General features: G+C 37.6%; 1 protein-coding gene across 3 annotated transcripts in view; it reads right to left on the minus strand.

The window, feature by feature from the left end:
- Positions 1-13,277, minus strand: part of LOC121314944 (vacuolar protein sorting-associated protein 13B-like) — a 356,349-nt gene that overhangs the window by 121,469 nt on the left and 221,603 nt on the right. For all 3 annotated transcript variants that reach the window (XM_041248730.1, XM_041248729.1, XM_041248731.1), the window contains exon 31: positions 272-475. In XM_041248730.1, coding sequence (XP_041104664.1) covers positions 272-475 — 204 coding nt within the window. The remainder of the gene's footprint in view (positions 1-271; positions 476-13,277) is intronic.

The following is a 13,277-nucleotide window of genomic DNA, read 5'->3' on the forward strand; positions in this document are numbered from 1 at the left end:
CAAGTGGAATTAAGTAAATAATTGAATTATATAGGAGGAATGTATGTGGGTGATGGAAAGTTGTAATTTATCTATTCACCTCTATATGGGTCAATTAACTATATGCCTACCTGCACAGTACCTGTATGTTCACTTTCTCTTAACAAGACTGCATAATTAAAAATTGTTTCACTTCATTACCTGGGTGTGGAACCAACACTAACCTCTAAAACTGATAAAGACCTCTAGTCAAAATGTTTGGGAAATGTTTGTAAAAATCGAACCAGCTTACCTGCTGGCCATGTTCCACTCCAGGGCAGGATTCTGGGAATTCCGCTCACTTTCAACAAGCACGCCTCCCTTGACTCCTTCCTTCTCTGGCTTCAGCTGATCCCACTGCGCTGTGCCGATATTGATGGACTGGAGGTCTATTTGGTACTGTCTGTCTTCTACCTCTGACCCAGGGTCACTCAGTATTCCCAGATTCAAAGCCCTCCTGTATATAAAAAAGAAATACAAAGCAAGTCTGGGGTTTAACATTCTGAGTGAACACATTCTCCCTAAAATACAATAGATAGAAAAAGAACCTGCTGTAGAAGCTGTCAATCATCTACTGATTTCTGACATTTTTTTTTTGTGGAAGGCAGTTTGCGGAAAGCGCTGTAGGTGGACAGTGTTTCATGTTGTTTTCATAACATTTAATCAAAACAATTTTAAGAAAACAACATTTTGCACTGCTACAGAATTCCAGCAGTGCAACTTCCTTGTTTAACATGCTGTAATGCTCAAAACCTCCCCAAGCAACTCTATATGCCTAGTATTCTGACATCATAGGTGTAATTTTGGTTGCATGCCATCCATGTGCATTCAACCCTCTGGTGGCTTGTTTAGCCTTGTTAATTAAGGACATTGTCAAACTGTTGTTTATTGAGATCCCCATCTTAACCATAGTGTTGAAGAAAGCCAAGTTTGTCACTGAATAACAGAACCTCAACTTAAGCTCAAAGGTTGCATTTTTGTAGTTTTTAGATCATATCATAATGGGTAGCTACTGTTGCTATCATTGGCTAAACAGCAGTACATTTCTAATAACTGTGGTTCAACATTCACTACTTGTGTAGGAAATAATAACAGTAATGACAAGCTCTCAAACTGTGAAAAACATCTCACTGCAGGGGTTAGAGCCTTTTCAAATTGCATGTGGGGATCTGACTGTCTCATTTTATTACATTTTAGTTCAACGCAAGATAAATACATTAGGGTTGCTACAGCACTTCATTGCTATCACAAAAAGCTCTTCTGTGGTAAGTCAACTTCAATAACTTAACATTGTGTACAATGCTCCAAACATGTCTCAAGCCTGTATCATCTCTTAGTTAAAATGGTACCAGAAAAAAATGTAGATAAATACAATGCCCCTCCACTAAAAGGATTTGTCCTTTAAAGGCTCTGATTTATGCCCTGTTTACAATTAGGGGTGATGCGTTTCAAAATCTGTTTAACTTTTCTGAACTTTGCAGTAGTCCCAAACCTTCTTTAAAGTACTTAAATGAAAGCATTTTGTATACAAACTCCACATCCATGAAAGTCTGTAATCTATCAGAATTCGTCTTTTCTCTGAAAGCTAAGTGCGCTCTTCGCAACCTTCCTCCCCAGGAGACTAAATCCATTTAGCAATGATGTCATTTATTTTGCTTTGAAAGACACTATTTTGCAGAATTTGCGAACATAAGAAACAGAATTTACATCTGCAGATGACATCAGGGCTCACAGCTAGGAACTGTTTATTTATCCTGGTGAATTTATATATGAGTTTAAATATTGCACATATAGACTCAAAACTGCAACAGATGTTATGACAGCATTAGTAGTTATATTTGTTTCAGCAATTATCGATGGCAATTTTCATATAATATTTCTTCATTTTTCTAACACAAAGTAACACATTACCAATCACACAGAAATGTTATGACAAATTCTATAAATATTAAAACAAAGAACATGAGAAGATTAGGGGTGCATTACAGGATTTCTAAAAACGCTGTTGATTTACATTATTCCTTGCAAAAAAGGGAAAAAAAGGTTCTGATTCGTGCTTTTTTAATGCTCTCCATTATAAACGCTTCATCTATATGACACAGATTGTGGAAAAAAAAATACTTAATGCTTTTTTGGCCAATTGGGCAAACGCATCTAGTAGCAACATTTCACTGTTGTGGTTTTTAAGCATGAAATATAAGAATAACAGGTTAAACAAAGGGATACAGTTACCACTCCAGTGCTTTTGTGTGGCCACTGGTAATGTATGTACTTGTTAGAAATTTAATTGGAAAAATAACTTCTAACTACAAACAATACATTAAATATGTACACAGATGACTGAGGCAACTGGGGTTTCGACATGTAGTTCTGGTGGGTTTCTGAGCCAAGGCAGACTTTTTTTTTTTTTTTTTTAATTGGAGGAAATTTTTATGACAACTCTGCTATTTTTAAAACTAGATCAAAAGTGCTACAAGAAGAAAGTTCTCTTTCATGGTACTGCTACTATTTTCTTAAACATTCCATTTTTTTACACACATTCTAAACCAATTTTAACATCTAGAAGTGGCCAAATCGAAACATTCCATTTTTTATGACAACATACATGTAAGTGTAGTGTGTAACAGATAACACCTTATGTGTTTTAGAGTTCAGAAAATGTGGAAGCCTGTTACTGGTAATCATTCCTGTATGTCTCTCTACTGTATCTATTCATGTATACATGCAGTTGTGTCCATAGATCTGACACCCTCTATTCATTTCAATAGTATACGCCCAAGCAGTATGCTGATTTTTATTACATGCAAACATTCTTTTAGGCTCAGTCAAGTGTATGTGGGCCCCACTATATACCCCTGCAACCTGGGACAAAAAAATGTCGGTGTCTGTTCATTCGAATAACAGCGGAATGAATTACATCGTGTAACAATTTTTTATTTATTTTTTTGTTCCTGGGCAGTAAGTGTTATTTCCTAATTGCTTATGCCTCAAAAGTATAGAAAATGGCTATTATTCCCCACAAACTTTGCTTTTGTGACCAGGACAGTGATATTTCAAAATATCACTATTTCCAATGGGAAAACGGGCAAATGTGTGTCTTTTCGTTCACATAAAGTCAGAAAAAAACAACATATGAATCCAAATTAACATGTATTTATACTAAAGTAATACAAAAATGACTACAAAAGATTTAGAAGTGAGTAGTTTTTCGAGATTTACGATTATACCGTATTTATAACACTTACTACCCAGGAACAAAAATTGTGTTACATAGTGTTATTGATGGATAATAACTCTGGAATTTATTGGATAAACGATTTTTTTTTTTTTTTAAATAAGGAGGTTCTTGTTTAGCTGCAAATAGCATGGTGGCTTCCAAAACAAACAAAACAATCGAATGTACATCACAGTAAATTAAGAGTGCTGCAAAAATAATTTAGTAAGTTAGCAACCTCCAAGCTCCAAGTCCTGTAGGAAGAAAACCCACAACAGTTGGTAAATAACAGTGGATTCATGACACACCACAGGGGGTTGTGAACAGGAAACATGGCAATACAGCTCCCTTAAAATGAATAGGGTCTGTGCCAAGCTTTCTGCCTTCAGACAGATGCCATTTTCTGCTGTTTTTTAACACCTGTGCTGACAAAGATCCTTGCCAACTACACATGCTTTCTGCTGATTACTATATTATTTTAAAGTGGGTGGGGTTAGAGTAAAGGCTGGCAAATAAAAAAAAAAAAAGGTTTATGGCTTAATAAAACTGAATGCTATTAAATCTAGTGTTGCTCGAACTATATCCATTAAACAAATAGAGGTACAGTTTATGAGTGGTGGTCGCAAACTGGCCACTGAGGGTTAGTTAGCGAGTAACAGAAACACAAAAAATAAAAAAAGGCCAGTACTTTTGACAGCTCTGTACAGCAAACCCAAAAAGATGTGTCCTGATTTTTCTTTACCCTGATTTCGACTGTGAAAACATGCTTGCTGTGCCTGTTTATAGTGCAGGGTGGGCCTCCTTTTTAGCTTACAGCAGGTTTTTTTCTTACGGGAGCGGCTGGGTGTTGGAATTTGAGAAAACAAAAGGTTAAAATTGCAGTTCTTCAAGGTACAAATTTAAATAAAAAAACCAGGTAAGATCTGAGTTACGAGCTTCAGAACCCGCCACGGCAGGTTTTTTTTTCAACCTTTGTGTGCTGTTCCCATTTTTAATTTCTTTCAGCCTGTTTAGTGATTCTCGGAGGAGATTACATGGACTGTTGAAGGTGCATTCTGATGTGATGATGTACGTTGTATTTCTTTCAGCCTGTTTAGTGATTCACCTCATGAACCAAGTCTCTCTCCTGCTCTAGGACCAAGGCTTTCATCTCTCATGGCCTGTTAGTCCCCCAGAGAATAGTTGGGGTTAGACCATGCTTGCACACATTCATTCAAGGGGCAACTCATTAAAATATTATTCAAGGGTCTTGCAATTACTTAGCTAGCAATGAAACCCGGACTGTAGGTGGTCCATTCTTAACTGACTGGGTATTTTGCAGCTTCGAAGTAACAACATTATAAAGATGTACTGGTTCAGTCAACTCCAATTACCCCTAATTTGCATACAAAACACTGCAATCAGGGCTTTTAATTAGAACTCTGAGCAGTCCTTCAAACTTAACAGGCAAATAAATAGTCAAAATAATAATGGATATCCTGAATTTTCTTTTTTTTTCTATTCTACTCAGTTACATAGGCCAAAGCCATGATCGCTTTTGACAAAGAAATACACAATAATATCAGAACAGATTAAGATATCAAGGGCAGCATTCTTAAAGCAACATAGGACTGCAATGCATTAAATGCAATGCTTAGAAACTACACTTTGTCCCAGCACTCAGAATATTAACATTGAGGATACTCCCTCCCCCTTTTAAAATACATTAGCATTTACTGTATTAAATTACTCTTAACAGTGAAGAATCTATATACAGTACCACAAACAAGCTTCATGTATGAAGGTCATGAAAATGTAACATCTAACAGTTCACGCGAGTATCTTTAGTGCAACTCTTTAAAAATATTTAAAACACCAGGGTGGGTCTTACTTTAATGGTAAGTGATTTTAAGATCTTCCACCATTTAAATTAATCGAATATCGTCAATTAGCTCCAAAAAAGCCTCCATCTTATTGCACATTACTTAAGTTATTATTTGTTTATTTAGCACATGCCTTTATCCAAAGTGACTTACAGAGTGTATGAACCATGCATCAGCTGCAGAGTCACTTACAACAACATCTCACCCGAAAGACGGAGCACAAGGTGGTTAAGTGACTTGATCTGGGTCACACAGTGAGTCAGTGGCTGAGCCAGGATTTGAAGCAAGTACCTCCTGGTTAAAGGTCCACATGCCTCCTTCACCAATTATGTACAGAAGCCTGTTATTAATTAGCTTGATTAGAGTCTAAAAACATTCCAGGTCGTCAACTAAATCACATTTATACAAGATCTTTGAATCAAGAATTATATATATATAGACACACACACACACACACAAGAAGTGTTTAATTCAACAGGTCCTGAGAAAAAATTAAAATCCTCAGTTCCTGACAGTGGTCAAACAAGGCAGCACAGAACAATCGGGATGGATTTTGTTTATAGTTAAATGGTGTATACTAAAAAATTACTGTTTGCAGTATAATTTCAACATCTTAATTGCAAGAGCCATTTATCTCCAACTTAGTTTACATGTCAGAAAGAGTTTGTTATAAACATGGCATATTGACTGTATAGTTCTAAAGATGCTAACATGTGGTATTTCCCAACTGTAAAATATCAGAATCTTAAAATAATTTACAGGCTCTCCAACACATTTTTAAACAGTCTTGATATCAAAGTTTAACACTGCATAGAGCTCAATCTAAACCAATTTAATTCAGCACTATTTTCAAAATAGCTCAAATGTAAATGCAAATTATGTTTAAATTTAAATGTTTTAAATTATGTTTGTGATTATTATTATTATTATTATTATTATTATTATTATTATTATTATTATGATGATGTACCATATTATTTCATTGTAGATACAAATTATCTTAATCCTACCTTGTTACTTCTTATCTCACCGTGTTCTAGTAGTATTTGAATTTACTGTTAACTACACTGTATTTAAATATTGTTTTTGAACTCAGAGATGAAAGTGAGGAGAAGTTTAAAAAAAAGCTGAAAAGTGGCAGGAATCTGGGATCCAGTGCCGTGTTGGATTTTTTGCTCAGGAACCCAAATTGAATGAAGTTAAGACACAGATTACATCTGGAATTAGAATGTATAACAAGTGATAAGTTTACTTTAAGAGAACTTTTTTATTTTTTTTTTGGTGACAAGCCAGGATGGTAAAATAGGGTCTGTGAAACTTGATGGAAGTATCCATCCAAATAAAGTTGAGGAAAAATATATATTTAGTTTTAAGTGAAATCTACTTTTTCTTACCTGTGCACAAGGGCTGAAATAAATGTTGTACAGCATGTCTTTTCTTTTAATATTCCTGTAGGTGTGGATCCCAAATGCAACTTGTTTACATCAGAAAGCCACTCCTTTTTAATTGTTAAAAGGTCAAAAAAGAACTACGTACACTTTCAATTGTTCTTGTTGATTTCTATTTTTGTGGCACCTTCCTTTCCCGCCTGCTTTTTGAGCTTTAAGAACAACAACAAAAAAAAACAACTAGAACTGCCAGACAGTTTTACAGCTTCCAAGATCAGTACGAGTTGGAAATTTCGACAAGCTGTAGCATTGTAGCACAAGTGTCAGCAACAGATTAATTTTATGGAACACTTTCAATTCAAAATACTGCATTAGTTTATTATCTCACAATGCTTTATAACTTTAAACACCATAGTACCCATTACCTTATTTACACACTGTAAGGAGTTAGAAATTAATTTAACATTTAACCCTAAGGAGAGGTCAAAGGTCAGATCAAGGTCATTTTTTAATAGAGCATATATGGGTTCCTAAATGTGTTGTATAGTAACCATAACTAGGCTTGCTACTATTTGATTATTAATTTTTTTTTTTTGCCAAATCGACAACTAATATCGATGTCTATTTTAGAAGGAATTTACAGGTTTTCGATCTTTATTTTTCCATTCAAGCAGAGAATGGGTGAAAGCAACCATTATGTTGTAAAAAAAAAAAAAAAAAACTTAATGCCATTAAGAAATGTCTTACTTAGTGAAACCCGTTTATCATATTCAACATGCAACAAAACCATGGTTACCAGCATTCTAATTGAAATAATGTTTGGTCACAGCAGAGCTACACCTTGTATAGATACAGATGCTACAAAAATTTAAAAAATTGTCTCAAATAAACCGTAGAAAATGCAGCATATAGTGTATTACAAAGGCTTTTATAGCACAAATGTACAAGTAAAAATAATATGCACAGAACAAAACATTAGATAGATGAACAGAACTAACTTGCACTTCTTATTCGGAGCCTGAGCTCCCCCTCTCCTGCTTCAGGCAGACGGGCCCGCTTCGTCCTGCCGCAGAGGCTTCAGCCATCGGTCAGGGTATTGTGTACAACATTCATTAAGTGTTTTCCTCTTGCGCCCCATTTTCAAATCAAAATAGTAACTGTCACCGTATACCTATATCAAAAGCCTACCTACACCTTAGTCTGCTAATTTCAAAGTATGCGCTTTGAATGACAGACACTGTAGCTGGCAAACTGAAGTGCACAGTCAGTGCAGGTCATTGTAGGACTGCTTCAGTCAACGAGATCTGTCAGAACAGCCACTCAGAGAGGAAAGGAGACGGACAGACAGTGAGTATAAAAACTACACAAACTAGAGATTATTTCTAAATGATTATTTTTGGTAAGAAAACAAAAAATAGTGAGTGGCTTTACCAACATTTATCCTATATAAATTTACTTCAGTCAAACTGGTTTCCTATATGTGTTACATATTAACCATTAACCTATCTGCACTTTGTAAGGAGTTAAAAGCTAGTTATACATTAGACCAAAGATTTTGAAAGGTTTTTAAAGAAATGCGTCAGGTGGCCATATTGGTTTACATACAAACACCATTTTTGAAAAGGTCAATTGTATTGACACAGGGATAACGCTTGTCAACTTTGGAGATAATCAAATAAACCATTTTGAAGCGGTTTTAAATTTAAGAACGAAACGTAGGTCTGGCCGCCATCTTATTTTACAAAAGAACACCATTTTGCCATATTTGAATTCCATTGTCCCAAGGATGATGTCTACAAAGTTAAGAGTTAATTGGTTAAACGGTTTGCAAACAGAAGCAGTTTGATGTTTGGGGTACGTTTTGGCGAATTTGTTGGCAGCCATTTTGATAGTAAAATATATTTATTTTTGCATCTGAACTGTAATCTGCACGGGATGACACCTGCCAAGTTTCATGTTGATTGGTACACTGCATGTAACCTTCTTCAGAAAAAATGTGGCAATGAAGTTACAGGTTTTTTTTGTACTTCTTAAACAGATATGTTTAAAAACCAGGAATATCTAAGGCATGACTCTCTTGCTTTCAGAAACTATGTCTTGCCATACAGTATGTCTACCTAAAATGCATATTTTACTGCTGTGTAAAGGTAACACAATACTTACTACTAACATCTAAAACAGATTCTGTTACACTAAGGATTCTTAAATTCTGTAAACTCACCACAAATGTAATTAAAAAGGATGTATCTTTAATTAAACACTACAATGAAGCATGGGATAGATTATTCATAACTGCATTTAATAGGAAACATGGCATAGCACCAGGCTGGAATCTACTCAGAACATTCATTTAGATCAATTTAAAATAGAAAAGACACATACCTCAATGCTACTTCCGCACTAATTAAAGTCAAATGATCTTCGATTTCCAAAACTAATACACACATTTTGATTGATGCTGTTTGGAATGAGTTTGTTAATGCAATAACAACTACAACTGCAAAATTACAACTTATTATTGTCAACCTTAGATAACCTGAAATCTACAGTACCAATATACCAATTTCACAGGCTATACTAATCTACATATATAATTAGCACTAGCAAAATGATCACTGGTTTTCAATAGTTCTTTATCCATTAAATCAGTATAGTTTTAGTGCTTAAAGATAAGGAAACTGTTAGTTACTCGTGAATCTCCCTTTGCTGTAGGTCACAGAGCCTGACTACAGCTCAAACACTGAGCTACAGGACAAAAAGTAGCAGCAACTTTTACTCTGTCAATTAGCAGCTTGCAATGCCACTTTAGCTAGCTAATACAATCCACATTATAATTCACATTCAATAGTATTACAAGTTTAAGGAGAACGTGCTGCATGGAAATGTGATTCGATAATTAGCCGTAATCCTTGAACCTGAACAGTTCCTTACTCCAATACAAATTTCCATCTAATAAACATTCTACTTTGCAAGTACAACAAATTGGTACTGGAAGCAAATCATAAGACAATTAAAAACTTCTGTTGCAATCAAGAGATTTGTATTTAAAATCCAAGAATATGAATTTTAAGCCTTGAAGCTGCCACTTTCTCACGAGATAATGTCCAAATAAATGTATGTTAGTAACGAAAACAGAATTAAATAATTAAAATAATCTGCAGCACAGATGCTTCCTACATAAATTAATTCTTCCGCCCAAACTATGTTTTGGAACTGTATTTATAATTCAGCCACATAACTATCAGATTTGCAAATGCTGTGTTGTGTTAATCCTTTGAGTGTGATTTGATTATTTATAAGACCTATTAATTACCAAATCCAAAACAGAACATTTACATTCCATGTTAAAAACAAAAAAGAAAGTTTACCATTACTTGTTGAAGAGCAGTATACAATACATTCAATGGAAGACATGAATGTATTGCTTATTTTCATATTTCCTTTACTTTCTTAAGAGAATCAAGGTGTTTGCAGTGATTCAACCTGTGTGTCATAATGGACCTTACAAAAAAGTAGTTCATAAGAGAACTGCACTTTCATGTAATTTGAGGTTATTATCCACCAGTTATAGACCTGCAGTTGGCCATTTGAAGGTTGAGTTAGGAAAATCCTTTAAAAATGACAATTAAATTAACATCAGTGGTGCAACTTGAATCCACAAAGGTGAAGATATGCCACACCATCCAGGACTCAATCCAGGTTAGGCCTTTAGCACAAATACTGAAATGTGATCGGTAGCATTCAATGACAAGGGGAGCAGTATAAAATGGCATAGGTAAGGAAATTCATTCCACTAAAGTTCCACTAAACTAAGTTATCGAAATTGATAACTTAGTTTTAAAAAAACGCATTTCTCCAGATGCACTTTTGTTTTTTATAAATAGTTTCTCAACGCCACATCACCTGTATGCCTAAACATTTAACGCTATTCCTGAGTAAAACCTTCATTTGTGTGATTCATAGTAAGTTCAGTTGTAATGCACAGGGTGTCTCTTACTGTACAAGAGATGTCATTTCACACAGGGTGAATAGCTTAGCTTCTCAGTGAATGTTTCACTATTCTCAATGCACTGAAAGACTGTTTGCTGACTGCATTTGTGACAGGCATCAACTTAATCAAAACCTTTTTCAAGGGTTTAAATGTGTTTTGACAGAGATATTAATGGTTGAAAATCGGGTTTAACATAAAAACAAAGTTAAAACCATAAATCGCCCGGGGAGGCCTGCTCGCCATCGTCCGGGGAGACCTGCTCTCCATCGCCTAGGGAGGTGAGGAGACCAACTCAACCCGCAGCAGCTGCGCTGCCAGAAATTCTGGGGCCAGAGCCCTAAGGAAGGGAGCTGCCAGCTAGAGAGAGGCTATCTGCTGCTCCTGCCTTCACCACCAGGGGTAGACTACCCGCTGCTCATGCCTTCACCGCCAGGGCGAGCCTACCCACTGCTCCTGCCTCCATCGCCTCGGGTAGACTATAAACTGTTCGTGCCTTCACCGCCAGGGGGAGACTATCCGCTGCTCCTGCCTCCATCGCCAGGGGAGACTACCCGCTGCTCCCAGCTCATCCGCCAGGGGGAGACTATCTGTTGCTCCCACCTCCACCACCAGAAGAGCTGAAGGATCAGCTCCCTCTATCACCTCCAAAGGATCAACTCCTGCCCAAGCCTGCAAAGCCTGCATCGCCTAGGACGGCCAAGTCTGCATCGCCTGGGTCTGCCACTCCTGCAACTCCTGCACCTAGAGCTGCTGAACCCGCACTGCCCGGGGAGGCCTGCTCGCCATCAGCCGGGAGGCCTGCTAAACATTGCCCGGGGAGGTGTGCTCGACATTGCCCGGGGAGGCAGGTTCACCCCACCCGGGGAGGTGAGGAGACCACCTTAACCGACAGCAGTTGCGCTGACGGAACTTATGGGGCCGGAGCACAAGAAAAGGGAATCACTGGGTACAGAGAAGGGGGGAGAGGTGAGGAGACAACCTCCACATGTAGCAGTGGCACTGCCAAAAATTCTGGGGCCGGAGCCCAAGAGAAGAGAACCGGCTACAGAGAAGGGGGAGAGGTGAGGGGACTATCTCCATCCACAGTAGTTGCACTACTGGAGTACGCCACGCCACTGCCACGTCCGGAGTGTCCCATGTTGAGGGCAGCATTACCGCTGCCAGCGCCAACACCACTGGTACACATCGCCGCCGCCGCCACGGCCGGAATGTGTCACCCCGCTGTCAGTCTTGCAGCTGCCTTGGCTGGAAGAGCCAGCCACCCCACTGTCAGCATTTCCTCTGACAGCATTGCCACTGGAGGAGGACCTCGCTCTGCTGCGAGCATTTCCGCTGATAGCATTGTCACTGTCAGCCTTTCCGCAGCCAGTGATACCACGGGAGGAAGACCTCACCCCATGGTCAGCATTTCCACTGACAGGATTTCCCTGGCTGCCCCCATGTATATATTGGTGCATGGGGTATAAATTGGGCAATGCAGCACAGGTGATTTCAAATGTTTATTTGTATTTAGGCTTGGGGATTGCACAATCATTACACATGCAGAGTAAAGTGTGTATTTGTATTTGGGCAGAGGTACTGCACAAATTAGTTCATGTGCCTGGATTCAAGTGAATGATTAATTAGCAATTGAATCCCGGCACAACTGTAAATATAGAGACACAAATCACTCACTTTGGGTTGGTGTTTTCAGAGGCGGAACGAGAGTTGGGAGGTAGACAGAAAATATAACTAATAATTACAATTGATATTTGTGCTGGTTTTACACCAGCGAGATACTTGTGTGTTCTGTGTCTGTTTTGGCCACTGTGCCATTTTCTTTTGGAAAATGTTTTGTCTGTTTAAATCATTTATTTTAAAATACATCTGTGCAGCAGTGCCTTCACTCACCAGACTCTGTGTTTCTTTCAGCTCTGACGTCACCACAAAGCTATCCGTGTCACAAATCCATTAGGGCCTAAATATTTCATTTGAAATCACTGTGAAGTTTTAACTAACAGTTTAAAAGAAACAAATGAAGATAGTGGTTACATGCTGTTAATTCAGTTTAAATGAAACAAGTGAAGATCATCTTTAAATGTTGTTAATTAATTTTATATTGATGGCCTGTCTGTGTTTCTGTGGCTTTCTTCAAAGATTTCTGAGGAGCAAGCTGCAGTGTGACCGTCTGTGTAAAAATAACAGGCTGCTGGGTGTGGCATGCAGAGAGAGAGAGAGAGAGAGAGAGAGAGAAAGATGGGCACCAAGCTGCTTCACTGAATAGTGACTAAAGTCCGTATAGGGACGCCTACGGCCTGAAATCTGTTCCATGAGGCCGTCTGCAGGGAGCCGATATCACCCGCCAAGCGGCCAGCATTCTCAGACAGCCCCTTGTGCTACTGTACGTAAAAAAAATAACTCGAAAACTACAAATTCAATTCAATTCTAACCGCCGTAGGAAATTAAGTCCTATTTAAAGAGTTATTTAAACAATTTAAAGAGACAATGTAACAAAGTGTTTATGTTCCAAAGAACACCACCCTACCACCAACCATTTCTGAGATATTAATGGTTGAAAATCAGAGTTTAAAATGGAAACGAAGCTGAAATCAAGCTTCTATAATGGAGAAAGAAACTTGAACTGACTCACTAAAACTGGTTGGACATGTCACACTACTGTTATTGAAAAAGAGTTTGAAATGGACATGTTTTGTTTTTTTCTCACAATAGTGCTGCCAAATCACAATGCCCACAGGAAGCTATGATTTTACTGCAATAATATGCATAAGAAGACTGGCAATAGATCTATTATTAATAACAGATCC

The sequence above is a fragment of the Polyodon spathula genome, chromosome 4, assembly GCF_017654505.1.
Source record: "Polyodon spathula isolate WHYD16114869_AA chromosome 4, ASM1765450v1, whole genome shotgun sequence".
Taxonomy (NCBI): Eukaryota; Metazoa; Chordata; class Actinopteri; order Acipenseriformes; family Polyodontidae; genus Polyodon; species Polyodon spathula.